Source organism: Sphaerodactylus townsendi, linkage group LG05, assembly GCF_021028975.2.
Source record: "Sphaerodactylus townsendi isolate TG3544 linkage group LG05, MPM_Stown_v2.3, whole genome shotgun sequence".
Taxonomy (NCBI): Eukaryota; Metazoa; Chordata; class Lepidosauria; order Squamata; family Sphaerodactylidae; genus Sphaerodactylus; species Sphaerodactylus townsendi.
In genome coordinates this window covers 130,797,425-130,824,169 of record NC_059429.1, presented here as the reverse complement: position 1 = coordinate 130,824,169, position 26,745 = coordinate 130,797,425, and the positions used below count along the sequence as shown (strand labels likewise).

Here is a 26,745-nt window from a genome sequence, read left to right as displayed (position 1 = left end):
ACTTCTGGCCAACTCAAAGCCGCAGCTGCTACCACACCCGTGTCCCCACTCTCGCCGGTTGCTAGACTTGGAAATGATGCCGTGACATCAAGCGATGGTGATTTTCTTCCTCCTCCAGCCTACAAAGCAGGGGTGGGGTTCAGTGGGTTGTCAGCTGGGGGTCTTCTACTAGAGTAAGACCCTGGCAGCCCATTGGCCAAACATAACGTCTAGACCAGGGGTCTGGGGCTTCAGACGTTCATGGACCAGAATTCCCAGCAGGGTCTGATGGGAATTGTAGTCCATGAACGTCTGAAGTGCCAGAGTTGGACACCTTGAAATGAGTAGGTCGAATCTTTTCATACCATAATTAACAGCCCTTCCAGCATGGCCATGCTGGCAGGGGCTGATGGGAATTGTAGTCCATGAACATCTGGAGAGCCGCAGGTGGCAGACCCCTGCTCTAGAGTAACAACCCCGATCTAGAGTAACACCCCTGAATCAATGTTGGCCAAACGTAATGTCTAACTTTGGTTTCAGTTAACCCAGCCTCTGTATTAAGAAGCCATGCCAAAAGCATCAATTCCTTTGAGTCAAAGGGGGGAAAAAATATGGGCGGTGTGTAGTAACTATTTTGGTGGGGATTCGCGTCTAAAATCTGGTGACAGATTTCGGGTATGCGACCTCCAACGTGACACAACAGGGATCTGCCCATTTTTTTTGAGCTCCGGGATTCTGACACAGCATGGTGGGCGCAGCCACAAAATGGTTGCTACAGGAGGCGGAGCCAGCCACAAAATGGCTGCCACAGCTTAACTTCAGTCATCCTTGCACCGGGGTGGCAGCTCCTGCCAAAGCAATGTTTTTTTTAAAAAAATCTGCACAGCCAATCAAATCTCCCATAGTTAATCAGAAGCCTTGGTGGGCGAAAGCCCCACGTAGCCCCACCAACTTCTAAAAAACACTTGGTGTGTGGCGGAAATAGTTTTGACCGGTGCTATGGTGCCCATGGGAGCCCCATTAGGGAGTCCCTGTATTAGAATGCGGGACTTCCGGCCTTGCTATGTTTCTTTCCCCCTCACGGCCCACTCCAGTACCGAAATCTGAAAGGATGTCCCGTGCTCTGAAGCCGCGTTCGCAGGATTGATGTGCTTGCCGAGGGTCCTTTTGCGGCCGCCATGCGTCACCCCCCTGTGTTCCTCCCTTTTTGCAGCCAAACCTTTTCCAAAGGCCTCTTCCCCCGGCCACAGTCCCTCGAGCAGTTACGTGAAGAGCACTTCGTCTTCGTCCACAGGCTTCGACTACTCCCACGATGCCGAGGCTGCGCACATGGCCGCCACCGCCATCTTGAACCTCTCCACCCGCTGCTGGGAAATGCCTGAAAATCTCAGCACTAAGCAACAAGATCTCCCGGGCAAGGTCAGGATGAGCGCTGGGGCCATATTGGAGAGGGGGCGGGAAAGTTGGGTGAGGTTGACCAATTTGGTGGTTCTTATGCTACACAAACGGGAATGTGGAAAGGGAGTCGATTATAGGATGTGTGCAAGATTCCCTGTAAGCCGTGCAGCCACTGTACTGGTGCCATGCAGATAAGGCCCGCCCCAGCAGGGGGAGCTATTCTGGGTGATTCAGTTCTGCACAGCACTGGGGAAATTCCACGCAGCCACCTCCTCCTCCTCCTCCTCCTCCTCCACCTCCTCCTCCTCCTCCTCCTCCTCCTCCTCCTCCTCCTCCTCCTCTTCTTCTTCTTCTTCTTTTTCTTCTTCTTCTTCTTCTTCTTCTTCTTCTTCTTCTTCTTCTTCTTCTTCTTCTTCTTCTTCTTCTTCTTCTTCTTCTTCTTCTTCTTCTTCTTCTTCTTCTTCTGTCCACCCTCCGAAATGGCCGTTTTCTTCAGAGGAATTCTTCTCTATAGTCTGGATATTAGTTTTAATTCTAGATCTCCAGGCCCCAACTGCGGGTCTTGATTTTCAAAAGTACATTAAATAAAAATCTCTGTGCAGTTGACCTAACGTTTATAGAGTTCTTACTGGGACTCTGGTTGGAGCACACATTAGGCTGGTGCTCCGCCAACTGCACTGGCTACCAGTTGAATTCCAGATCATGGTCAAGGTTTTGGTGTTAACCTTTAAGGCCTTGAGTGGTCTGGGACCTTTGTATCTTTGGGACCGCATCTCCCCATATTGCCCCTGGAGGGCTCTTTGCTCTTCAGGTGGCAAACTTCTGGCGGTCCCTGGCCCCAAGGGCATTTGGCCCAGCTTGGTGGAACTCTGTATCATCTGAGACCATCATCTTGGTGGAACTCTGTATCATCATCTGTATCAGTTTGGTGGAACTCTGTATCATCTGAGACCATCATCTTGGTGGAACTCTGTATCATCTGAGACCATCATCTTGGTGGAATTCTGTATCATCTGAGACCATCATCTTGGTGGAACTCTGTATCATCATCTGTATCAGTTGGTGGAACTCTGTATCATCTGAGACCATCATCTTGGTGGAACTCTGTATCATCATCTGTATCAGTTTGGTGGAACTCTGTATCATCTGAGACCATCATCTTGGTGGAACTCTGCATCATCTGAGACCATCATCTTGGTGGAACTCTGTATCATCTGAGACCATCATCTTGGTGGAATTCTGTATCATCTGAGACCATCATCTTGGTGGAACTCTGTATCATCTGACACCAGTTCCACAAGACCAGCAAGATGGAGATGTTCCACCAGACCTTTGGCTGAAGCAACCATGAATCCGTTCCATCTTACTGGCCTCATGATTTTGTCCCCCTTCCTCTGCTGCCCTAGTGGTTAGAGACTGAATTGTATTTATGATGGGATGAGGGCTGGTGAATTTTTAGGCTACATTGGGGCTCTTTACAGGCACCCTAATTGATTGGATATTATCAATATAGATTTCATTGATATAATTAATTGGACATTATGTTTTGATGTTTTAAATGTTACTGTTGATCTGCTTGTGTTATAGACTGGGGGTGTTATGTTTGTGAGCCGCCCTGAGCCCAGTGGGAAAGGGCAGGGTAGCAAATTTAATAAAAGAAATAAAAAATAAAATAAAATAGAGAGTCAGATTAAAACACTCAAGCTTCCACTAGAAGACAAAATATCTCCTGGGGGTATTTTTTAACGGATACTTGTGCTGCACGGTATCTTATTATATTGTCGTGTATTCCCCTATCAACATACGAAGACCCGTTTTATTTATTAAAATATTTACAACCCGTATTTCCTCCACCGTTCTTTCCGGTCTCAAAAACATTTTGTGAGAGCCAGATAAGCCGGCAAATAGTACAATTAAAACAAAGCCATCCAATTCTGCAAACAATGGCATTGTTTAGTATAATTGGTGATGCACTCAATAAGCAATTGTTTTTAAGTAGAATCTGCTGTGAGATTCAGTGAGAAAGCCGGACTATAAATGAAGTCAGTGAGAAAATAAATAAGCACTCTCCAAGGCCCTCTGTGGTGTAAGCCTTGGCATGATCCTTAGTTGCCCCATTTAAATAAATAAGGATGGGTTAATGGAATTGCCAACTTCAGGATGGAGAATTCCCAGAGATTTGGGCCAGACACTGGAGATGGTGGATTTTGGGGATTGGAAAGAGCTCAGAAAAGAAGTGATGCCATAGAATCAACTCTGTTGATGCCATTTTCCCCAGGGCAGTGGCAGAGCGGCAAGGGGAAAGGGGGATGCGTTGTGCACTTGGCGCATGCCTGAGGGACAGAAAATCACTCCGTGGCCCCTCCCCCTTTCCCTTGCGCCCCCGCCCGCGCTCCCGCCCGCGCAGCTCCCCCACCCCTTTCCCATATTTACCTTAGTTCCTTTTCTTTTTCTAGTACTTTTTCAGGCTGAAAAAAGCGGCCTATTTACAGTTCAGGCTCAAAAATGGCCTGAGGAACTACAGTTCCCAGGAGACCTCGGGGATCCTCAGTTTTTAGCCTGAACTGTGAAGAGGCTGCTTTTTTCAGCCTGAAAAAGTACTAGAAAAAGAAAAGGAACTGCGTTAAAACAATGAGAAGAGCCGAGGAAGATACAACAGGGAGCATAGAGATAATAGGGGCCAGCTTTACTGTGCACCAGAGGCGCCCGGATTTGAGCATAACTTCGCCCTCTGCAGAATTACTGAGTCTCGATGCGGATCAGTTGTAATTCCAGAAGATCTCTACGCCTCACCAGAAGGTTGGTGTTTCTGCACAAGTCATCTGAAATGTTTTAAAAACATTTTAGTTCCCCCTCCCCACCCCCTGCAAAAAAAACACAATTTTTGTTCACACTCTCCCCCTTGAAACAATTCCTGGCCACAATTTTCTGTTTTTCCCTGTTTTTTCCCAGCGTGTGGAATTTTAATATATATATATATAAAATTCAATTTGATATTCTGCTCAGAGCGGCTTACACCCATCATTTCAATCGCCTTCATAAACAATTTAGCAACTAAATAATTCAAATCAAAACATGATAACGTTTAAAATATTCACAGATGGTGACTGAAAAATCAGGCTTCAAAATGCTCACTGCTCATATTTATTTATTATTTATTTATTAATTAGGTTTATAGACCGCCCTCCCCCGAAGGGCTCAGGGTGGTGAACACGCACAGATAGAGCACAATAACAATTTAAACCACAGCATCAATAAATACAGGCTCTAATAATTAAAAATAAACCCTATCTCATCTTAAAAGCAGCATTAAAATTGGTATTAAAACAAGAATGGCATCTATTATCAGTTCCTCTAATCCCAAAAAGGAGGGGAGAGCGGTGCAGAATCCCACTTGAGTGTTTGTATAGGGAGGGGGCCTCCATCAACGGCTAGCCTCCCCAAAGGCCCGGCGGAACAGCTCCGTCTTACAGGCCCTGCGGAACTCGATGGGATCACGCAGGGCCCGGACTGTTTCAGTGGAAGAAGCGTTCCACCATGAGCGAGGGCCAGAATAAAGGCCCTGGCCCGGGTGGAGGCCAGCCGTATCATTGAGGGGCCAGGGATCACCAGTAAGTTGGCCTCTGCCGAACGCAGAGGTCGATTTGGGACATATGGGGTAAGACGGTCCCGTAGGTACGGAGGTCCCAGGCCGCGCAAGGCCTTAATATTGCACTCTTGCCCAATTTTATGATGCCCTATTGGGGCAGGAGAAGAGGAGGGTACAATCTCGGGGTGGGGTGGGGTGGGGGGCAATGTGACACAATAAGATCCATAGACACCTCAACGATAAGCTCAGTGGAACATTTCAGTTTTTCAGGCCCTGAAGAGTTGGAGACTCTCACAGGGCCCTAATGTCCGCCAGCAGCGACTTCCACCAAGCGGGAGCCAACGCCGAAAAAGCCCTAGCTCTGGTATAGTCCAGCCGAATATCCTGGCTGTAGAAGAGGACAGACGAATGTCCCGACATCAGGGCTTCTAGGATTCGCAGCTTCCTGCTGCAATTCCCTGGGTTTAATGTTGTTGTGAAGGGGGCTTAATCTTCATGGCTCTCATGGTCTCTTCCAGCTCTATGATTCTATGATTCTATGTCAAACAAGCCATCCAAGCTGTTCTTTGGTTCATTTCAGTCAATGGACATCGAGGTGGACGAAAACGGGACTTTGGACTTAAGTATGAACAAGCACCGCAAACGCGAGAGCGCCTTCCCCAGCAGCAGCAGCTGCAGCAGTAGCCCCAGCATCAAATCCCCGGATGTCTCCCAACGCCAAAACAGCACCAGTGCCACCAGCAGCACCATGACCTCACCCCAGTCCAGCCACGCGTCCCGGCAGGACGAGTGGGACGGCCCCATCGACTACACCAAACCAAATCGGCAGCGGGAAGAGGAGCCGGAAGAGGTAAGCGGCGACGAGGCAGCCCATGCGAATCTGAGGTTCGGTTTCGGTTACCCGAATTATGGCGGCATTTCGGCACCTGCCCCATACCCGAGGGGTGGTGGCAAAATTGCACGCTATCTTCTGGGCTTTTCACTCAGACTTTTAATGTTCTCTGGTACCTTGAAACAGCAGTGGCGAAGGAGGTTAAGAGCTCATGTGTCTAATCTGGAGGAACCAGGTTTGATTCCCAGCTCTGCCACCTGAGCTGTGGAGGCTTATCTGGGGAATTCAGATTAGCCTGTGCACTCCCACACACGCCAGCTGGGTGACCTTGGGCTAGTCACAGCTTCTCGGAGCTCTCTCAGCCCCACCTACCTCACAGGGTGTTTGTTGTGAGGGGGGAAGGGCAAGGAGATTGTAAGCCCCTTTGAGTCTCCTGCAGGAGAGAAAGGGAGGATATAAATCCAAACTCTTCTTCTTCTTCTTCTGAATGGGGGCGAGACAGAAAGCATTCAAGGATGACAGAACAGTGACAGGCCATAAGCTCAGTGGTCTAATGCCCAGCGGAAACCCTACGATAAAGCTGCCTTCAAACCTTTTTAACCCTGCGGGTACCTTTTAAATTCTGATACTGAGTAATGGGGTGCTGCCACAAAATGGCCGCCACAAAACAACACTGGCGGGAGGCAAAGTCATCCAGAAAATGGCCGCTACAGCTTCCTTTCACTCACCTAGGGAAGGGTGGCGGCTACTTCCGAACTAGTACCTTTTAAAAATCGGTACAGCCAGTCAGAAACTTTGGTGGGCAAAAGCCTTATCTGGCCCCGCCCACTTTCCAAAAATGCTTGGTAACCACCAGGAAAGGTGTTGCCAGGTGCCGCGGTACCCAAAAGCAACACGGTGGAGACGCCTGTGATATAATAAACCCTCACCCATAAGAACTACCATATATACTCACATATAAGTCGAATTTTTCAGCACATTTTTTGTGCTGAAAAAATACTTATAGACTTATATGCGGGAGAATCAGAGTGTAATATTAAAATATTTTTTAGGGTTTTTATTTTATGCTTGAGCTGCCAGGGGCACAGTTTTTAGGCTAGCAGCACCAAAATTTCAGGGATTTTTCAAGAGACTCTCCTGATGATACCACCCAAGAAGTTTGGTTCAGGGGGTCCAAAGTTATGGACCCCCCCCAAAGGGAGTGCCCCCATCCCCATTGTTTCGAATGGGAGCTAATATTAGAGGGGCTACATTTTGAGGGGTCCATAACTTTGGACCCCTGAACTAAACTTCACCAAACCTGGAGTGAGTATGCATCAGGAGGGTCTCTAAAAGATACTCTGAAATGTTGGGTACTGCTAACATAAAGCATTGTTCCTCCTGACCAAAAATCCAGTTTTGAAGGATTTTAACTCTTGTGTTTTAGCTTGGTTGCTGGTTGAGCTAAGGTTTTTGTACTTTTAAAATTATTGTTGAGCCCATATTGTTTTTGTTGAGCCTCTTTTCCACTTACAGAGCTAGTTTACTGTTTTTCTTTGAAATAAATATTCAAAAACATTTAACCTACTGAGGCCTCAATTAATGTAATTTTATTGGTATCTATTTTTATTTTTGAAATTTACCAGTAGCTGCTGCATTTCCCACCCTCAACTTATACGCGAGTCAATCAGTTTTCCCAGTTTTCTGTGGTAAAATTAGGTGCCTCGACTTATATGCGGGTCGACTTATACACGAGTATGTACGGTACTTGCTCTGACAGAGGAAATCAGCAGTCTTTGACTGCAAGAAAGGATTTTTCTTCTTTCCTTAGGGACTGCTGCTCAGGTTGCAGGGGAATAGTGCTATCTTCTGGCATTTTTTAAAACCAATGTAGAACCCTTTAGTATTATTTGGACATTCTCAGATTACTGAATTTTCTGGGGCAAGAAGATACTGTGTTATTATGCGGGTCTTTCAGATGCAGTTCACTCCTCCACTTGGTGGTATCTTCGGGTTTCCAGCACTGCCTGGCAGCCAGCAGAAATGTTTGTGGACAGTGAGGGGAGCAGCAGCTCAGGAGAAAAATTTAAAAAGAAAAATAAGGCCCCTGCTATTTTCAGGACACTCTGACCATAGAGTTCCTGACGATTCCTAGGGCTACCATAGAGTTTCCAGTGATTGCTAGAGCCACTTTCTGTAGCTCTAGGAATCATCAAAAACTCTGTGGTCAGAGCTTCCTGCAAGCACATAAGACCTTTTTCTCTTTTTAATGTTTCTCCCCAGAACAATTGCATTCCCCAGCAGTTTCCACCTGCTGCTCACCTGACCGTCAGCAGACAAGGGTTGCAATTGGCTTGAGGTCTCCTGCCATAAGTGGGCAAATGGGCACACTGTGGAGTTGGTGCATTGTAGGAAGCCCAGTGCGGTGTAGCGGTTAAGAGCAGGTGGATTCTAATCTGGAGAACCGGGTTTGATTCCCCACTCCTCCACCTGAGTGCCAGAGGCTTATCTGGTGAACCAGATGAAGTATAATACGTATGAAAGGAGACAACAGATAAAGTTATAAGCCTTTATTGAGGTGAATGTGTTGATAACATTGAAGGAGGATGTTTGGCTGCATCGGTGTTACTGAAGTTCTCCCATCGGAGATATCTGTAATGAAAGTAAAGATTTGTTAATAGCAATTGCATTTTATGTATGGTATACACTGTAAATTATATTTGTAATATACACGAGCCACTGTGCAGCACACGTGCATCACGTGATTTTTGGTCCATATTTGACCTTGAGCTGGTCACAGTTCTCTCAGAACTCTCTCAGCTCCACCTGCCTCACAAGGTGTGTGTTGTGAGGAGGGGAAGGGAAAGGAGCTTGTAAGCCACCTTGAGTCTCCTTACAGGAGAGAAAGGTGGGATATAAATCCAAATTCCTCCTCCTCCTCCTCCTCCTCTTCTTCTTCTTCTTCTCCTTCTCCTTCTCCTCCTCCTCCTCCTCCTCCTCCTCCTCCTCCTCCTCCTCCTTCTTCTTCTTCTTCTCCTTCTTCTCCTTCTTCTTCTTCTTCTTCTTTATTACTGACCCCTTGAAGAGTGCCAAGGCCCAACTGAGCCCACAAGAGAATCATCTGACCCCAGTTCTTGCTGGTTTCTTGTAGTCGGAGCCTGCCGTCCGATCTTTCGCTTCATCGGAAGCAGACGACCAGGAAGTACATGAAGAACATTTCGAAGAGAGGAAATACCCTGGGGAAATCACCTTAACCAACTTCAAGTTGAAGTTTCTTTCCAAGGAGATCAAGAAAGAGCTGCTTACGTAAGTCTTGCCACTTGGGAGAGCAAACCGTGTAGCCAGAGTCGGGAAGCCATTAGGGATTTTGCTGAATGGGCAGAGGTGGGTGGATTCCTTAGCCGGGGGAGAAAAACCTAGTTCGTTGACGTTCCAACCCGTGAAGGTCTTCTTGAACCCAACCCTTGAAATCAAACGCTTTCAAGAGAAACGCTTGATTTGTTGAGATGAAATGCCACTCCATATGGTCTCCCGTAACTGTACTGTGACTAAAGGAGAGAAGAAAGAACAGCCCTCCCCAGAATTTTAGGATTCATTTAACAACATTGATTTTCCTCCACTTATTTCCTTCCAATGTCTGGCTCGCTTTTCTAATGCCAAGTTGAAAGAAAGAACCTTTTGCCAAACATGCTGCTTCCTTATTTACGACGTGTGCGTGCTTTTTGGGTGAGCTTTATTCTTGAAATGTTCCACTTTGTCCGGAACATTCTGTAACCACCAATCTAACTCTTGTCACAATGCTGGGGGCGGGGCGAATAAATGGACTGGGGCTGGAAGGAGATTTTTGCATGCATGAGCAATTCAGAATTTCAGGTCCAGATTCCTAGATGCAGATTTATCAAATGGGAGCAGCATTTCATCTCCAAAGTGAACTGTAGCTGTAATTGAAATATTAGAACCCTTTGAAAACATCCTTGGGGAAAAATTACCTATTTCTGTGTGTATTTCCTGTTAATATTTGCTGCCTGATGATAGAGAAATTGGAGACTTGGATTTTTAAACTGTCGGAGGAGTGGGTGGGGTTGGTCAAACTTGCTATTTAAAGTGTTCAATTCGACTTGAAAACATGAAGATTCCCAACATATACACACACTCTCTGTGTTGCTCTCTGTCACACAGAGGCCCTTTCTGCACGGGCCGCATACAGCGCCCTAGGGACAGCAAAAACGCGGTCCCTAGGGAGCTGTTCACATGGGGGGCGCAGCTGTTTCGCAGCTGTGCTGCCCTCGCTCCTCCCCAGTGGCGCGAGCCGCCATTTCCCCACCTCACTCCCCAAGCAAGGTTTTTGGAAAACGGCAGCTTCCAGCCGCTGCCGTGCGAACGGTGCCATCCCTCCTCCCCTTCCCGATCGACTTACCTTCCCTGCGACTGTCTGACGCGTTGCCGAGGCCTAAGGACACGCCCCCCTGCCCTGCGACTCCAGAGTGGTTGCACAGGGCCAGAGGGGTGTCCCACAACATCGGCGACACGCCGAAGATGAGTCCCACAGGAAGGAAAATCACGTCGATCGGTCGAGGCGGCTTAACTCGGCGGTGCGTCGCCCTGCATCGTTCCTAAAGGACCATTAGGTGTGAATGGTCGCTGGAGAGGTTGGGTCGGCATCATGTATGCCGACCCAACCCCCAGCGTGGCCATGCAGCAGCGGCCAGAGACACACAGATGCACAGAGTAACCTGTAAGCCGTTTCCAAACTGATGGAGTCATTCAGGCCCCTTTCGCACATGCAGAATAACGCACTTTGAATCCACTTGCAAACAGTCGTGAAAGTGGATTGAAAGTGCTTTATTCTGCATATGTGGGTTTCGTAATCAAAATCCCAACTTGAAATCCAACCTAGCATTTCAAAATCTGGAGTCGCTCTCCACGAACTCTGACTTCAGAGTTCTTTTCAAAGGGAATTTTGATAGAAAGATTCGATGCTATGATACAGTGGAACGGTTCTCAAATTCAGGTGACCAAGAAAGGACTGTCCTTGATGAAATCCACAAGTCCCACCCTCTGACTGCCCTAAGATTTAGGCCCCTTCCGCACATGCAGAATAATTCACTTTCAATCCACTTTCAATGCACTTTGCGCTGTGCGGAATAGCAAAATCCACTTTCAAACCATTGTGAAAGTGGATCGAAAGTGCATTATTCTGCACGTGTGGAACGGGGCCTCGGCTCCCCCCGCATGCGCTCATAAGCCACAATCCTAGCTCCGGTCCTACAGTGCACTATCCAAATGGTCTGGATAGTCTTAGGAAGATCTGTGCCCACTGATGAGAAAAATGCTTGGGAACCTTATTCCCTTTTAAAACTACCAAATGGTACCAAGAACAACAACGTAAGATCAAAGGAGAAGGGAAGGGAGCCAATGATAGGGGGAAGATGGCTGGGTTTGGACGGAGGAAGGAACCGCCATGGAAGGGCCTGTAAATATCCTGAACCCCCAAATCCATACCAGAATCCCCCGGAAGACTGCTCAATTGCCATGTTGGCTTCCTAAACGAGCATTGGGATCCAGGTCTTACAGAACACGAGGAAATCAGCATCAATGCTCAGTGACGTGCAAGTCCTTCATGCAAAGAGAGGAGGAAAGTCTGTGACGGGGTTCCCCTGTCATTCTCAGTCTCACTCTAGCGCTTCCTGCCCACTGCTTCTTCCCGTTCCTCTTTGACTCTTTGTAGGGTTGCCAACCTCCAGATGGGGCCTGGAGATCTCCTGGAATTGCATCTGATGTCCACTGATATGTTCTCCTGGAGCAAATGGCATCTTTTGAGGGCAAAGTACATGGCCTTATAACCAGTGGTGGGATCCAAAAATTTTAGTAACAGGTTCCCATGGTGGTGGGATTCAAACTGTGGCGTAGCGCCAACGGGGATGGGCAGGGCACAATAGGGGTGTAGCCGGGCATTCCGGGTGTGGGGCATTGCTGGGCGGGGCTGTGGCAAGGACGCAGCCGCTGCACCGGTCCTTAGGTGGGAAACAAATGCACGCAGGCACAGGCTGCCACGCACGCCGGTGCACCTCCTGCTAGACTGCTTCAAGTTCTGCGTGCTACTGCTGAGAGGAGGGGCGTCACTAAGGCAAAAATCACGTGGCAAAACCACCAATTATTAACCCCCTCTCGGCACACACAAATAATTAGTAACCTACTCTCGGGAACCTGTGAGAACCTGCTGGATCCCACCTCTGCTTATAACCCACTGAGGTTCATTCCCTTCCTAAACTGGGCCTTCCCCGGGGCTTCCTTCCCAAATCTCCTGGAATTTCTCAACCAGGAGTTGGCAACCTGATTCTTCTGGCCTTGATTATCGTTCCCCTTCTTTTTGTCTGGGGATGGAGCTTATGATCTGACCCACTCAAAGAGAAGAAGCTCTAGGAACGGGTGGCTTATTCTGTTGCTCCTCTCTCTTTTTTTCTCTCCTACAACTCTCTTCTCCCTTCATCCCTTGTTCCTTCCCTCAATTGTAAATGACATCAGACCAATGGTCCATCTAATCCAGCAACCAGTTTGCCACAGTGGTCGGCCAGAAGGCCCCAAAGCAGTGGTGGGATCCAAAAATTTTAGTAACAGGTTCCCTCGCCAGCCCCCCCTCAGCAAATGGGGCAGAGGCGTACCTAGGCCAACCTGAGCCCTGGGCAAAACCTGAGTTGGATGCCCCCCCCCCATGGGCAGCCACCCCACCACGACCCAAAACGTTTTTTTTGCACCAGGTCATTTCTAAATCATCATCACATTATAGAAAAGGCCCCAACTCACCAATCTGAACACAGCAATGGTGAAACACACAGGTTCTTTGATAAAGACTGGTGAGATAAAAGGTACGAAAGGCTGAGAATCAATGAATTGCAGTACCTGGAAGGGATTAACCCAGCTCAGGGTGGCTACATGCGCGGGAGGCTGCCACCCTGCCTTCTGGGGTGTGCCCCAGAAGGCAGTGCGGCAGCCTTCAAAAAATCGGGACGGTTCAAAAAACCCGCGGGATTCGGGACAAATTGTTTTAAGGCGGGACTGTTCCGCCAAAAGCGGGATGTCTGGTCACCATAAGATAGAGCCACCTGGCATCCTGCCCCCACAGGACAATGGAAACAGTCCCGGTTCCCACAAGACCAAAATGTCAGGGGAAAGCCAAGTTATCTACTCAACTTATGAAGCCATAAACCAAAGATCAAAGAAAGAATGTCCCAGAATGACAGTGATAACATATAACAGGCTGGTTACGTATATCTTGCAGCAATTACTTTGAGCTAGGAATCCATCTCAATCACCTAGATACAATCCCCCTGACAGACAGACAGACATAGTTCCAAAAACTGTCTTATCAACCCCTATGGTCCTGAAAACGTGCAAATCTGTTAAAAATCGGAAGTTGATTTTTTTCCAATTCTTTTTCCTTTGTGCGTCCTTCTTGCCTCATATTTCAATGAGATATGTAAGAGCGCCAAGCAAAAAAATAAGAGAAGAATGTATTATAGATTAGAAAGTAAATATCTTTATTTTGAATTTTTATTTTCCTCCCCAATTCCTGTTAAAAAATTTTTTGTCAATCATGTTTTTGTAGGCTCTGAATGTTTTTGTGCTTAAAGTGCCTAACAGGAGCCCCACGGCAGAACTGTCAGAGTCACTTACAGATTTATCTAAGACTAGACAAGGAGAGAAATTTCTGATACCCACATATCCTAACGGATTAAAAGGTAAAGTTTCCCCTTCAGTCGTGTTCGACACTGGGGTACCATTGCAAGCAGTGATTTCGTAGACAAGCCGTTTTTTTTTTAATTTATTAGATTTTGTAGACCGCCTCATCCCCAAAGAGCTCTAGGCAGTGCACAATACAATAAAAACCAATAAATTACTTAAAAACATCTAAAGTTCAATATGAAGAAGAAGAAGAGTTTGGATTTATATCCCCCCTTTCTCTCCTGCAGGAGACTCAAAGGGGCTGACAATCTCCTTGCCCTTCCCCCCTCACAACAAACACCCTGTGAGGTAGGTGCCCTCTGAGGTAGGTGTGGTTGAGAGAGCTCCGAGAAGCTGTGACTAGCCCAAGGTCACCCAGCTGGCGTGTGTGGGAGTATACAGACTAATCTGAATTCCCCAGATAAGCCTCCACAGCTCAGGTGGCAGAGCTGGGAGTCAAACCCGGTTCCTCCAGATTAGATACACGAGCTCTTAACCTCCTACGCCACTGCAGTATCAATTCCAATAATAACAGACTAACCATATTGGTGGCACCCGGTCTTAAGGCTGGCCAAAGATGAAACCAACAGGGGCACTGCCAGAGATGACAAAACCATGGCAGGGCCTCACAAGGGGGCAGCCAATCCATGGCCAACCTCACCAAAAACCCGGTGGAACAGCTTGGTCTTACAGGCCCTGTGGGACTTGCCAAGGTCCCACAGGGCCCAGACAGCTGGAGGAAGAGTGTTCCACCAGGTAGGGGCCAGGGCTGTAAATGCCCTGGCCCGGGTAGAGGCTAGTCGCATCATTGAAGGGCCAGAGATTTACAGCAACTCCGCCGTTGCAGAATGCAGTGGCCTATTTGGGACATATGGGGTAAGACGGTTGTGGGGTAGTTTGCCATTGCTTTCCTCGGCTATTCTTTACCCCCTAGCTGTGTGCTAGGTACTCATTTACTGACCAAGGAATGGATGGATGGCTGAGTTAACCACGAGCCAGCTGCCAGGAAATCTGACCCACAAGGGGCTCGAACTCCTGACCGTGTGAGTGGCAGTGCAAGTCCTTAACCACTACGCCACACAGCTCCTTTCCTAATGGATAAGGTGGCCCTAAGTGGTTGGAAGAATGGCAAAGCTCCTCTCTGTGGTTGTTCTGCATGTTCCCAAGAATGACTAGCTAATCGTTCCTCCATCTTGGATTCTTTCCCCATGAATGGGTGCCCAGTTATATATTCCACTTCTCAAGGACGTCACTGGCAGTTTTTGAAAGCCTAAGTGATAAGAAGATTAAAGACGCTTTTATCATTGCCAAATAGCTACCCTGTTTCCCCAAATATAAGACATCCCCGGAAAATAAGACGTAGTAGAGGTTTTGCTGAAGTGCAAAATATAAGGCATCCCCCAAAAGTAAGACGTAGCAAAGTTTTTGTTTGGAAGCATGTTCGACAAACAGAACACAGAAAAATAAGACATTCCCTGAAAATAAGACATAGCGAATCTTTAGGAGGAAAAATTAATATAAGACACGGTCTTATTTTCGGGGAAACACGGTATGCTCTGTCTCGGATAAAGATGTTAGCATAGGTGCAACGATAGAGAAAATTATATGCTTCCACTTTAGAAAATAATCCCGAACGAATACGAGAATTATCATTCATTTTTTTTATGCCTGCCATTGTCAAAACCATTATTTTGTGCATTATTTCGCCTGGTACTTGGATACAAGAGCATTTATAGTTCATAATACTTTCAAACAAATGTGTGGAGCAGGGCTAGATAGGTACTAGGACCCAGGCCGGGCATTCCGCAACAAAGGAGGTCCAGCAAGTTGAGTTCTGTGGTGGAGGAATATGAAATCTGCTAACATCTTACTGTGAGACTAGGGCCCCTTCTGCACATGCAGAATAATGTACTTTTAATCCACTTTCAATGCACTTTGAAGCTGGATTTTACTGCGGGGAATAGCAAAATCAACTTTCAAACAATTGTGAAAGTGGGTGCTGTGTGGTTTCCGGGCTGTATGGCCGTGTTCTAGCAGCATTCTCTCCTGACGTTTCGCCTGCGTCTGTGGCTGGCATCTTCAGAGGAAACGTCAGGAGAGAATGCTGCTAGAACACAGCCATACAGCCCGGAAACCACACAGCACCCAAGTGATTCCGGCCGTGAAAGCCTTCGACAATAAATTGTGAAAGTGGATTGAATGTGCATGTGTAACCTCTATCTGTGGGTTCTGTGGGGCAGAACTTGGAATGAATTTGCAACAACAAATTTTAAAAACAACAAAATGGTTTACTTTCTTAACATATAACATATAACATATAACATCAACATTTAACATCACACTTCAAGGTCCTGTTCAGGTTGCATTTTCAAGTCCTTATATTTATAGTCTACTGATACTGCCAAGTCCAATTCTTCTTTGCAAGTGGGTTGGCTCCTGAAGACTCCAAGGGCTTGGTGAACAGGATTCAACATGATGAAGGTTCCAGGAGACCTCTCACCCATTACAACCACAAAAAACCCTGAAACAATCAACTCCAACATTTACAACATAGCAAAAATAAACAACTACCTTCCCACTAGTTCCCAACAATATTGCAGTTTACCTTAACAAGGTGTTAAGGGCTTATACAACCAAGGTCCGAGTCTGGTAGCCTTGTCTCCTCCAAACTACACCAGCTCTGCAGCCTTCTGCTGCTTTGAGTCTCCACCCCTTTCTGGGTCAACCCATTCTGGGCATGGGGGTTATACATTATTCTGCATGTGCGGAAGGGGACAGAGTATAAGGATGTTAGCTATGGCCCAGGGGAGTGTCTGTTTCAAAGCCCTTCCCAGTCATGAGCCCCTGAGATGGACTTTGCCATGCCTTACCCACATCTGCAATATGGAAGTAAGAATATTGACCCACCTCGCAAGGCTGGTGTGTGGACAAGCTAATAAATGGCCCTTTGGAAATAATGATAGAAACCTGATTGCTCATATCACTTACCCTGTTTCCCCGAATATAAGACATCCCCGGAAAATAAGACGTAGTAGAGGTTTTGCTGAAGTGCGAAATATAAGGCATCCCCCAAAAGTAAGACATAGCAAAGTTTTTGTTTGGAAGAACTGGCCTGACGAACAGAATACAGAAATATAAGACATCCCCTGAAAATAAGACATAGCGCATCTTTGGGAGCAAAAATTAATATAAGACACTGTCTTATATTCGGGGAAACACAGTAGTTGTGGACCTTCTGTAACAAAGTCTCTGGTTGGTGAGGTTTGCAAAGAACGTATGTTGCTTTCCTTGAGAAATACTCTGAAAAGCCGGCGGCTGGGCCAAAGTACACATTCCATTATGGATAAACGCACAAAGCCGCTGTTTGCTGAGGGAGACTGTGCGTGCTTCTAGCCTGGGGCTATTTTCTCTGCCTCGAGGTGGCTCTCCGGAGTCTCCGACAGAGGAATGCGATTCCCAGTGTCTGCTGCTTGAAATCTGCAACTAGAGATGCTCGTGATGGTCTCTGGAAATCGTGGCGTACAAAAAGAAAGCAATCTGATGCTACTCTTTAAGAATTGCTAACAGGGTGTTGATTTGGTTTAATTGAGGGCACCAGACATTCTTGCAAAGGTGGAAAACAGTCTCATAAAAACATTTCGGTGGTGGAAAACGCCGCCTGGTCACAGCCAACTGATGGTGATCCCATGCATAGGTGTCAAACTCGCAGCCCTCCAGATGTTATGGACTACAGTTCCTATTATCCCCCACCAGCATCATGCTGGCAGAGGATGATGGGAACGGTAGTCCGTCACATAAGAACATAAGAACAAGCCAGCTGGATCAGACCAGAGTCCATCTAGTCCAGCTCTCTGCTACTCGCAGTGGCCCACCAGGTGCCTTTGGGAGCTCACATGCAGGATGTGAAAGCAATGGCCTTCTGCTGCTGCTGCTGCTCCCAAGCACCTGGTCTGCTAAGGCATTTGCAATCTGAGATCAAGGAGGATCAAGATTGGTAGCCATAGATCGACTTCTCCTCCATCAATCTGTCCAAGCCCCTTTTAAAGCTATCCAGGTTAGTGGCCATCACCACATCTGGAGGGCTGCGAGTTTGACACCTGTGCCATAGGGTTTTCAAGGCAAGAGATGAATTGAGTTGGTTTGCCATGGCCTTCCCATGTACATCCTGACTGACCTCCCACCCAAATACTAACCAGGGCCTGCTGATCTTCCGAATTCTGAAAAGATTAAGTTAGTCTGGGCCATCAGGGGAACATATTTTACAAATGTGAAGTTGCAAATTTAGGAAGAAGAAGAAGAGTTGGATTTATATCCCCCTTTCTCTCCTGTAAGGAGACTCAAAGCACTCACAAACTCCTTTCCCTTCCCCCCTCACAACAAACACCCTGTCAGGTAGGTGGGGCTGAGAGAGCTCCAAAGAACTGTGACTAGCCCAAGGTCACCCACTGGCATGTGTTGGAGTGCACAAGCTAATCTAGTTTATCAGATAAACCTCCACATCTCAATCGGCAGAGCGCGGAATCAAACCTGGTCCTCCAAATTAAGAGTCCACCTGCTCTTAACCACTACATCACGCTGGCTCTCAGGTAGCACCTGGAAAATGCAAAAATGTAAAAGATCAACTTCTTTTCAACAGATTTCAAAAATACTCTGTCCACAGAAAGACGATAGTTCGGTCAGTTTGAGGTGCAGCAGTTGAGAAAATTGTATGCTTCCATATTGGAATATAGTCCTGAACAAATATGAGAACTATCATTCATTTTTACATACTGCCTTTGTCAAAACTATTATTTTTTGCATTAGTGAACATGGCACTTTGATACAAGAGCATTTATGCCAAAATATATATTTTACTGTCAAACAGATGAGGAGAGCAGAGCTAAGTAGGCACTGGGATCCAGGTGGAGTACTTTACAACAAAGAAGATCCGGCATGCTTTCTTCTGCGGTGGGGGAGTACACAACCCTACTATCATCTTTCTGTGTGAAAGAGTTTAGTAGAACCAGGGACATACATTCCTCCAGAGATGTTATTTGAGATCTTTTACCTTAAAATAAGGTGACCAGATGGTCACCTTTCTGAACCGGGACGGGGGGTAGGCGGCCGTGCAGCCGCAGGAGCACACTGCCTTCTGGGGCTTGCCGTTTCCCGCCCTGTGACAGGGTGGAAAACAGCAAGCCCCAGAAGGCCGTGCCCCTGAGGCCGCGTGCACAGTGCGGCAGCCTCCCAAAAATCGGGACAATTGAAATAACCTGCGGGACGCGGGACAAATTGTTTGAAGGCGGGACGGGACTGTCCTGCCAGAAGCGGGACGTCTGGTCAGCCTAGTGTATGTACATATATTTCAGTAACAGCTGCTATGTAGTCAGCCCATTAGGGTGGGCTAACTTCTCTACCACCTCCATGTACCACCTAGCGCCGCCGGGGAAAGAGCATACGGTCAATAGGAACACTGAAAAACATGGTAGGAATGGGGGGACACTGGCCAGCAAGTTAAGATGTGGCTGGACAGGAAGTAAGTTATGCATGGGAGATCTTGGTGAATGGTCAGAGGAGAGGATGGTATGCTTGTGCCCCTCCCCAATAAAAACCTGGAACTAGCCATGACACTATGCCACGAGAGCCAGCATGGTATAGTGGTTAAGAGCAGTTGGATTTAAATCTGGAGAACCAGGTTTGATTCCCCACTCCTCCACCTGAGTGGCAGAGGCTTATCTGGTGAACCAGATGTGTTTCCGCACTCCTACCCTGTTTCCCCGAAAATAAGACATCCCTTGAAAATAAGACATAGTAGAGGTTTTGCTGAAGTGCTAAAGCATCCCCCGAAAGTAAGATGTAGCAAAGTTTTTGTTTGGAAGCATGCCCGTCGAACAGAACACAGAAAAAATAAGACATCCCCTAAAAATAAGACCTAGCGCATCTTTGGGAGCAAAAATTAATATAAGACACTGTCTTATTTTCAGGGAAACAGGGAACATACATTCCTGCTGGGTGACCTTGGGCTAGTCACAGTTCTCTCATAGCTCTCTCAGCCCCACCTGCCTCTCACAAGTTGTCTGTTGTGGGGAGAGGAAGGGAAAGGAGCTTGTAGGTCACCTCGAGTCTCCTTAAGCAGGGGTGTCAAACTCATGGCCCTCCAGATGTTCATGAACTACAATTCCCATCAGTCTCTCCCAACATGAGCATTGGCTATACTGGCAAGGGCTGATGGGAATTGTAGTTCATGAACATCTGGAGGGCCGTGAGTTTGACACCGGTGCCTTAACAGGATAGAAAGGTGGGATATAAATCCAAACTCTTCTTCTTTTCCTTCACTGATTCAAACCTAACTGAAGAAGAGGAGTTGGTTTTTATACCCCACTATTCTCTTAAGGAGACTCAAAGCTGTTTCTGCCTCAGTGATGGTGCATCTTTTTTGCTGGGCGTGTCAAAAAATTGGAAAATGTCTAACTTGACTCTTCTGGTGTGTCACCCCCACCCCTCTCAAATGAAAGAGAAGCAATTCTTTACATATTCATTTATTTTTTAAAAAAAACACAGTCCAATCATATGTGGTGTGATGTATTATATAAAGAAATGTCAAATAATTACAAAAATGACTCAAATTCAAACAGAGAAAATAGTTATTGGGTGTTAGTGAATGCTGCCATGTCACCCAAAACGTCATCACTTGTGACCTTTGACACGTGTGTCTTAGGTTCGGCATCACTTGAAGTTGGTTTATTAGCCACTGGTCGGCCCCTTCTACACATACGAAATAATACACTTTCAAGCCACTTTCAATGCACCTTGCAGCTGGATTTGGGAAATCAATTGCAAACAGTTGTGAAAACGGATTGGAAGCGCATTATTCTGCACGTGCGGAAGGGGCCTAAGTCTCAGCTGTGATTTCATGTGACAAAAAAAAAAATGCAAGTACCCCGGACTCATCCTGGCTTGTTATTTGGCAGTGCTTCCTTGCTACAGAACTGTCTGACTAAAGCAAAGGCTATGAGAATTCTATGCCTATTAAAGGTTAATAAAGATAAAGATAAAGATATGAGAAACACGCATTTGTCCGGGCAAACCAGGATTTGAGTGATCATATGTCAGCCCGCCACCCGAGCATCTTGGGAATGCACGCGACGTTCAGTCCTGCCAATCCATGCAGTTGCCGTGTTGTTTGAAAGGATCAGTGTGCGGATTTTTGCACATGCGTATGACTTCAGTACCTGCTACATGAAACCCTGGTTTTTCAAGAGTCTGGTTTGTATGCATCAAACCCGAAGATCTGCACACTGCCCCTTTCAGACTTTGTGGCCACCACACATATTGGGAAGATCTATGAGGAGTTCTTGGTTTCCCAAGGACGCATGGATTGTAATGTTTGAACAGGGCCAGAAGGCTTCATTCTATCTGAACTGGGCCCATGTCTAGAGTTGCGGGTCCAGACTGGCAGATAGACAGAAAGACAGACAGATGTTTGTGGTAGGAAGAGCCATCAAGTTGCAGAACTTCCTTGGTGGTCTCCCATCCAAGTACTAACTAGGTTGACTGTACTTAGCTTATAAGATTTGGGTCGCCTCGGCCATTCAGGTCAGGCCAGATAGACCGAGAAATGTGTGTGGGCAGACATGTGCTGTCAAGTCAAAATTGACATTTGGCAACCCCATAGGTTTTCAAGCAAGATATGTTTGAGGTGGTTTCCCATTGCCTGCCTCCACGTAATGACCCTGGTATTCCTTGGTGGTCTGGTCTCCCATCCAAATAATAACCAGGGCTGACCCTGTTTACCCTCTGGGATTTGATGAGATCAGGCTACCCTGGGGCTATCCAGGGTGATTGATAGATAGATTAGATAGATTAGATGGATAGATTAGATGGATAGATAGATTAGATGGATAGATAGATTAGATGGATAGATAGATAGATTAGATGGGTAGATAGATTAGATGGATAGATAGATAGATTAGATGGATAGATGGATGGATAGATGGATGGATAGATGGATGGATGGATTGACAGATATATATATGGCATCTTTAAGCCATCTAACCCATTCAAGACGGCAATAGATAGACAGACGAGATAGACAGACGGACAGATGAACAGACAGGAGAGTGAGTAGGTTTAGGTAGGTAGGTAAGTAGGTGGATGGATGGATGGATGGATGGATGGATGGATGGATGGATGGATGGATGGATGGATGGATGGATGGATGGATGGATGGATGGATGGATGGATGGATGGATGGATGGATGGATGGATGGATGGATGGATGGATGGATGGATGGATGGATGGATGGATGGATGGATGGATGGATGGATGGATGGATGGATGGATGGATGGGTGGGTGGGTGGGTGGGTGGGTGGGTGGGTGGGTAGGTAGGTCAATGAATGAATGAATGACAGGTAGGTAGGTAGGTAGGTAGGTAGGTCAATGAATGAATGAATGACAGGTAGTAAGTAGGTAAGTAGGTAGGTAGGTCAATGAATGAATGATAGGTAGGTAGGTAGGTCAATGAATGAATGATAGGTAGGTAGGTAGGTCAATGAATGAATGATAGGTAGGTAGGTAGGTAGGTAGGTAGGTAGGTAGGTAGGTAGGTAGGTAGGTAGGTAGGTAGGTAGGTAGGTAGGTAGGTAGGTGGGTGGGTGGGTGGGTGGGTGGGTAGATAGAGAGGGGGGAGGGAGAAAAGGAGATGGGGAAACCATCCACCTCCACGAGAGGGGCCTTGCTGACAACCTAAACCTGTCCGCCCTTCTCGAAATCCCGGTGGGTTTGCTAGTAATTTTCTCCCCAGCTTCGCAGAAGAAGGATTTTCTTCTCCTTTTTTTTATATATTTTCCAAAAAAAAAAAAGATTTTCGCAGATGCATGAATCTGACTGGGTTCTTTCTTTTTTTTTGCCACTCACCTTTTTTTCCCCGTAATTATTTTTGTTCAGTTGCCCTACCCCAGGCTGTGATGGCAGCGGACACATCACTGGGAACTATGCTTCTCACCGCAGGTTAGTCACCTTACCTACCCTACTCTTCCAGGCTCTGACAATCTCTTTTAAAAAAAAAAATCCTTTTCTTTAAAAAAAAATGGTGTGGATGCTTTGGTTCTATTCCCTCTTCCCCTTTCTTTGACCTCCCTTTACCTTTTCTTTTTTTTTCTTTTTTTAGCTTACCCAAATATTCCGTCTGTTCTTTTTCAGCCTTTCTGGTTGTCCTCTTGCTGACAAGAGCCTCAGAAATCTCATGGCTGCCCACTCTGCTGACCTCAAGTATGTTCGTGCTACACTCGAATCTCTCCCGCTCTCCTTTTCGCTCCTCCCCTCTTGCTTCGGTCTCGCTGTCCTTTCTTCCCCCTTTCTCCTTCTCGGAAAGCCATTTTGGGAACCTGCCTGTGAGTCCAGTTATCAGTTCCCTGCGCAACCGGTGTGCCAAAACGGGTAATCGTGGAGCGGGGGGGAAAGGCTGAGGAGAATTTTGTCGAAGGTTGGAACCGTTGTCGTGGAGCAACTGGATTCAAATCTGGTAACGCTTGAGAGACTGACAAAATTTTGGAGAGATAAACATTCAAGGGTCAAAATTCACTTTTTCAGTTACCATCTTGTTGGCCCATGAGGTACTTCTGGACTCAAATCTAGGTGTTCTACTGCAGGCCAAGATGGCTACCTTTTATAATTGCCTCAGGGCTTCCTCATAGGTTCCATTCGGTCCAGGCAGATTTTCATTGGCTGTCACAAAATCGTTCTATCCTTCTCCTTTCCCTCCTCTGACTTCTCTCTTTGTGATCTTCAGGACTTCCAACTGCAACATTGCCAGTATATATATATATATATATATACACATACATATATTCCCTTCCATAACAACAGCATTGTTTTTGTTCAACGGGTCGATCACCAACCAGTTGTGGGGAAGTCTGGGATGGTTCATTCTCAAGGAAGGAGGTCTCGTATCCTTGTCTGAAGAACCTACCCTAAAAAGTAATAAATGAACATATCTGTGAGATGTGTGAGCTCTGGTTCTCCATCCAAAAAAGGCCAGTTTGCATAGAATTCGCCCCACCCTTGTCATGTTAATGACAAATTAATGAACCCTCCAACTGTCCTTTGTGTATGATGTCAAGTTGCTATTCAGCTCCATCAAGTTAACTGCATTGAGGCAACTTGCCATCGTTTGAGGCAGAGTCATTAGAACAGTGGTGGCGAACCTTTGGCACTCTAGATGTTATGGACTACAATTCCCATCAGTCCCTGCCAGCATAGCCAATTGGCCATGCTGGAAGGGGCTGATGGGAATTGTAGTCCATAACATCTGGAGTGCCAAAGGTTCGCCACCACGGCATTAGAAGGTACTAATGGGGATTTGAAGGAAAGAGGGAGAATGCATTCTTTGTACAAGCACAAACTGAAGTAACCCAGTAAGCTGGCAACAGCAAGCCGAGAGCCAGCGTGGTGTAGTGGTTAAAAGCAGGTGGATTCTAATCTGGAGAACCCGGTTTGATTCCCCACTCCTCCACTCAAGTGGCAGAGGCTTATCCGGTGAACCAGATGTGTTTCCGCACAACTACATTCCTGCTGGGTGACCGTGGGCTAGTCACAGTTCTCTCAGAACTCCAGAGGCATAGCAAGGAGGGAAAGCGCCCGGTGTGTCCTCCGTCACCGTCCCACCCTAGAACGCCCTTGTCCCGCCCCGGAACGCCCTGCCACACCCCCGGAATGCCCTCGCCACACCCCCACAGGGATGTGCCCCCGGTGCGTTGGGGCCCCCCACCCCCTTGGAGCTACACCTCTGCAGAACTCTCTCAGCCCCACCTGCCTCACAAGGTGTCTGTTGTGGGGCGATGAAGGGAAAGGAGCTTGTAGACCACCTTGAGTCTTCTTACAGGACAGAAAGATGGGATACACATCCAAAATCTTCTTCTCCTTCATCTGCAATTTTGTTACATTCTTCTGATAGTCCAGTTTTCACGTTCAGGTGAACAATTGATTCCATTTAACAGAACTTCAGTACACAACTGTTTGTCTCAGTGGGCGTGACTGATCCAGGGGCTTATTTCCCATCTATGTGGACTTATTTGGGGTTTTTGTTATTCTGGGCCTGTCCATACAGTCTCTTGACTGAAGCAACCATCCATATTTGCTTGCTTTTTTTTTTTTTTGCCATCTCATAATTTGTTGGGTCTTCACAAATAACCCATAAAAATTGTGGCATGCTACATTAGCTTCATAGTGGAGTGGGCAGTGGACTAGTCAACCTAAGGCAGTGGTGGCGAACCTATGGCACGGGTGCCAGAGGTGGCACTCAGAGCCCTCTCTGTGGGCACGCACAAACAGAGTCGCCCCCACCCCCGCCCCCACACATCTAGGCTGGCCTGGGCCGCTGGGCTCGATTATTAGCATTAAACCCAAGACCTAGGGGAAACAGTTAAGGTAGCCCTGTTAAAGCTGTTAAACCCCACTGATTTTCATGCAAAGAACTAAAGCGCGATCCTTTACCTGGGAGTAAGCTCAGTTGCTGGCAATGGGCCTTGCTTCTGGAGTAACCTCACAAATTGAAGTGATTCACCAGCTGGAAGAATTGGCGATTTGCTTCAAAGCCAAAAGCCCCCCGACTACCACCAAGCTTGCTCCCGAGTAGACGCGTACGCCGGAGCCAACTGTTTTTTTCCTAAACTAAAACCTCAGTATTCAGGTTAAATTGCTGGCACTTTGCAATAAATAAATGGGTTTTGGGTTGCAATTTGGGCACTCCGTCTTGAAAAGGTTCGCCATCACTGACCTAAGGGCAGGAGGAGACACGATGGGTAGAAAATCAGTCGTGTGAATCAGCACTAAGACCTGGGTTAAGATGATTAGGATCATAAAACTAGAAGAATGTATATTCTCCTACTATTACAAAAAGAATGGGCGTTTCCTTTCTACAAAGCAGAGCCAATGATGACTGATAAATCTTCATAGGACGTCCATCCAGTGGTGGGATTCAAATAATTTAATAACTGTTTGTTTACAAGCACCATTTTAACAACCGGTTCTGCCAAAGTGGTGCGAACCGGCTGAATCCCACCACTGCGTCCTTCCTAAACAGAGTTGCCAACTCTGGGCTGGGACATTTCTGGAGACTGGGGGGCAAAGCATGCAGAAGGTGGGGTTTGGGGAGGAAATGGGCCTCGGCAGACTATGCGGCCAGATAGTCCACCGTCCAAAGCAACTGGTTCCTCTAGGACAGGGATCTTCAAACTATGGCCCTCCAGATGTTCATAGACTACAATTCCCATGAGCCCTACCACTTGGCCATGCTGGCAGGGGCTGATGGGAATTGTAGTTCATGAACATCTGGAGGGCCATAGTTTGAAGACCCCTGCTCTAGGACAGCCAGCATAGTGTCATGGTTAAGAGCAGTGGGCTCTAATTTGACGAACCAGGTTTGATTCCCTGCTCCTCCGCATGAGTGGCGGACTCTTATCTGGTGAACCGGATTTGTTTCCCCGCTCCTACTCATGAAGCCTGCTGGGTGACTTTAGGCTAGTCACAGTTCTCTCCGAGCTCTCTCTGCCCCATCTACCTCACTAGGTGCCAATTGCGGGGAGAGGAAAGGATGTCGTTTGTAAGCTGCTTTGAGACTCTTTGCCAAAGAGAAGCAGGGTCTAAATCCAAACGATTCTCTAGGGCCGTGGTGGCGAACCGTTGGCACTCCAGATGTTATGGACTACAATTCCCATCAGCCCCTGCTGGCAGGGGCTGATGGGAATTGTAGTCCATAACATCTGGAGTGCCAAAGGTTCACCACCACAGCTGTAGGGGAACTGATCTCTTTAGTCTGGAGATCAGGTGTAATTCCAGGAGATCTCCCAGCCCCACCTAGAGTTTTGCCGCTCTAATTCAAACCACAGGTTCATGTACACAAGCGCCATTTTGTTCCAAGTAAATTGAGGATCCAAGGTAGACATGGTTGGTCCAAAGAAAAACGAACACAATCACAATAACCTTTATTGGCATAGAATACTCAACACAAAACAATAAGATCCCCAGAAGACTATCTCAGCCTAGTTGTTAAACAAAAGGGGAGAGAAACAAAGAACCTCATTTAAGGCCATGTTCTTGAAGACTCTTGTCTGCACATAGCAGCTCAAAGTGTCCTATCAACAATTATTTATGTATTTATTTATAGCCTGCTTAGAATCATAGAATCATAGACCCCAAGGGCCATCAAGTCCAACCCCTTGCAATGCAGGAACACACAATCAAAGCACTCCTGACAAATGGCCATC

The 26,745-nt window shown here is 46.9% G+C and overlaps 1 protein-coding gene across 1 annotated transcript in view; it reads left to right on the top strand.

Moving 5' to 3' along the window:
* The window catches only part of MYT1 (myelin transcription factor 1), a 115,464-nt gene that overhangs the window by 53,412 nt on the left and 35,307 nt on the right, over window positions 1–26,745 (top strand). Inside the window, exons 10-14 of the mRNA XM_048497924.1 lie at window positions 1,193–1,398; window positions 5,547–5,816; window positions 8,929–9,083; window positions 22,427–22,489; window positions 22,682–22,750. Of these exons, the coding sequence (XP_048353881.1) occupies window positions 1,193–1,398; window positions 5,547–5,816; window positions 8,929–9,083; window positions 22,427–22,489; window positions 22,682–22,750 (763 nt within the window). The remainder of the gene's footprint in view (window positions 1–1,192; window positions 1,399–5,546; window positions 5,817–8,928; window positions 9,084–22,426; window positions 22,490–22,681; window positions 22,751–26,745) is intronic.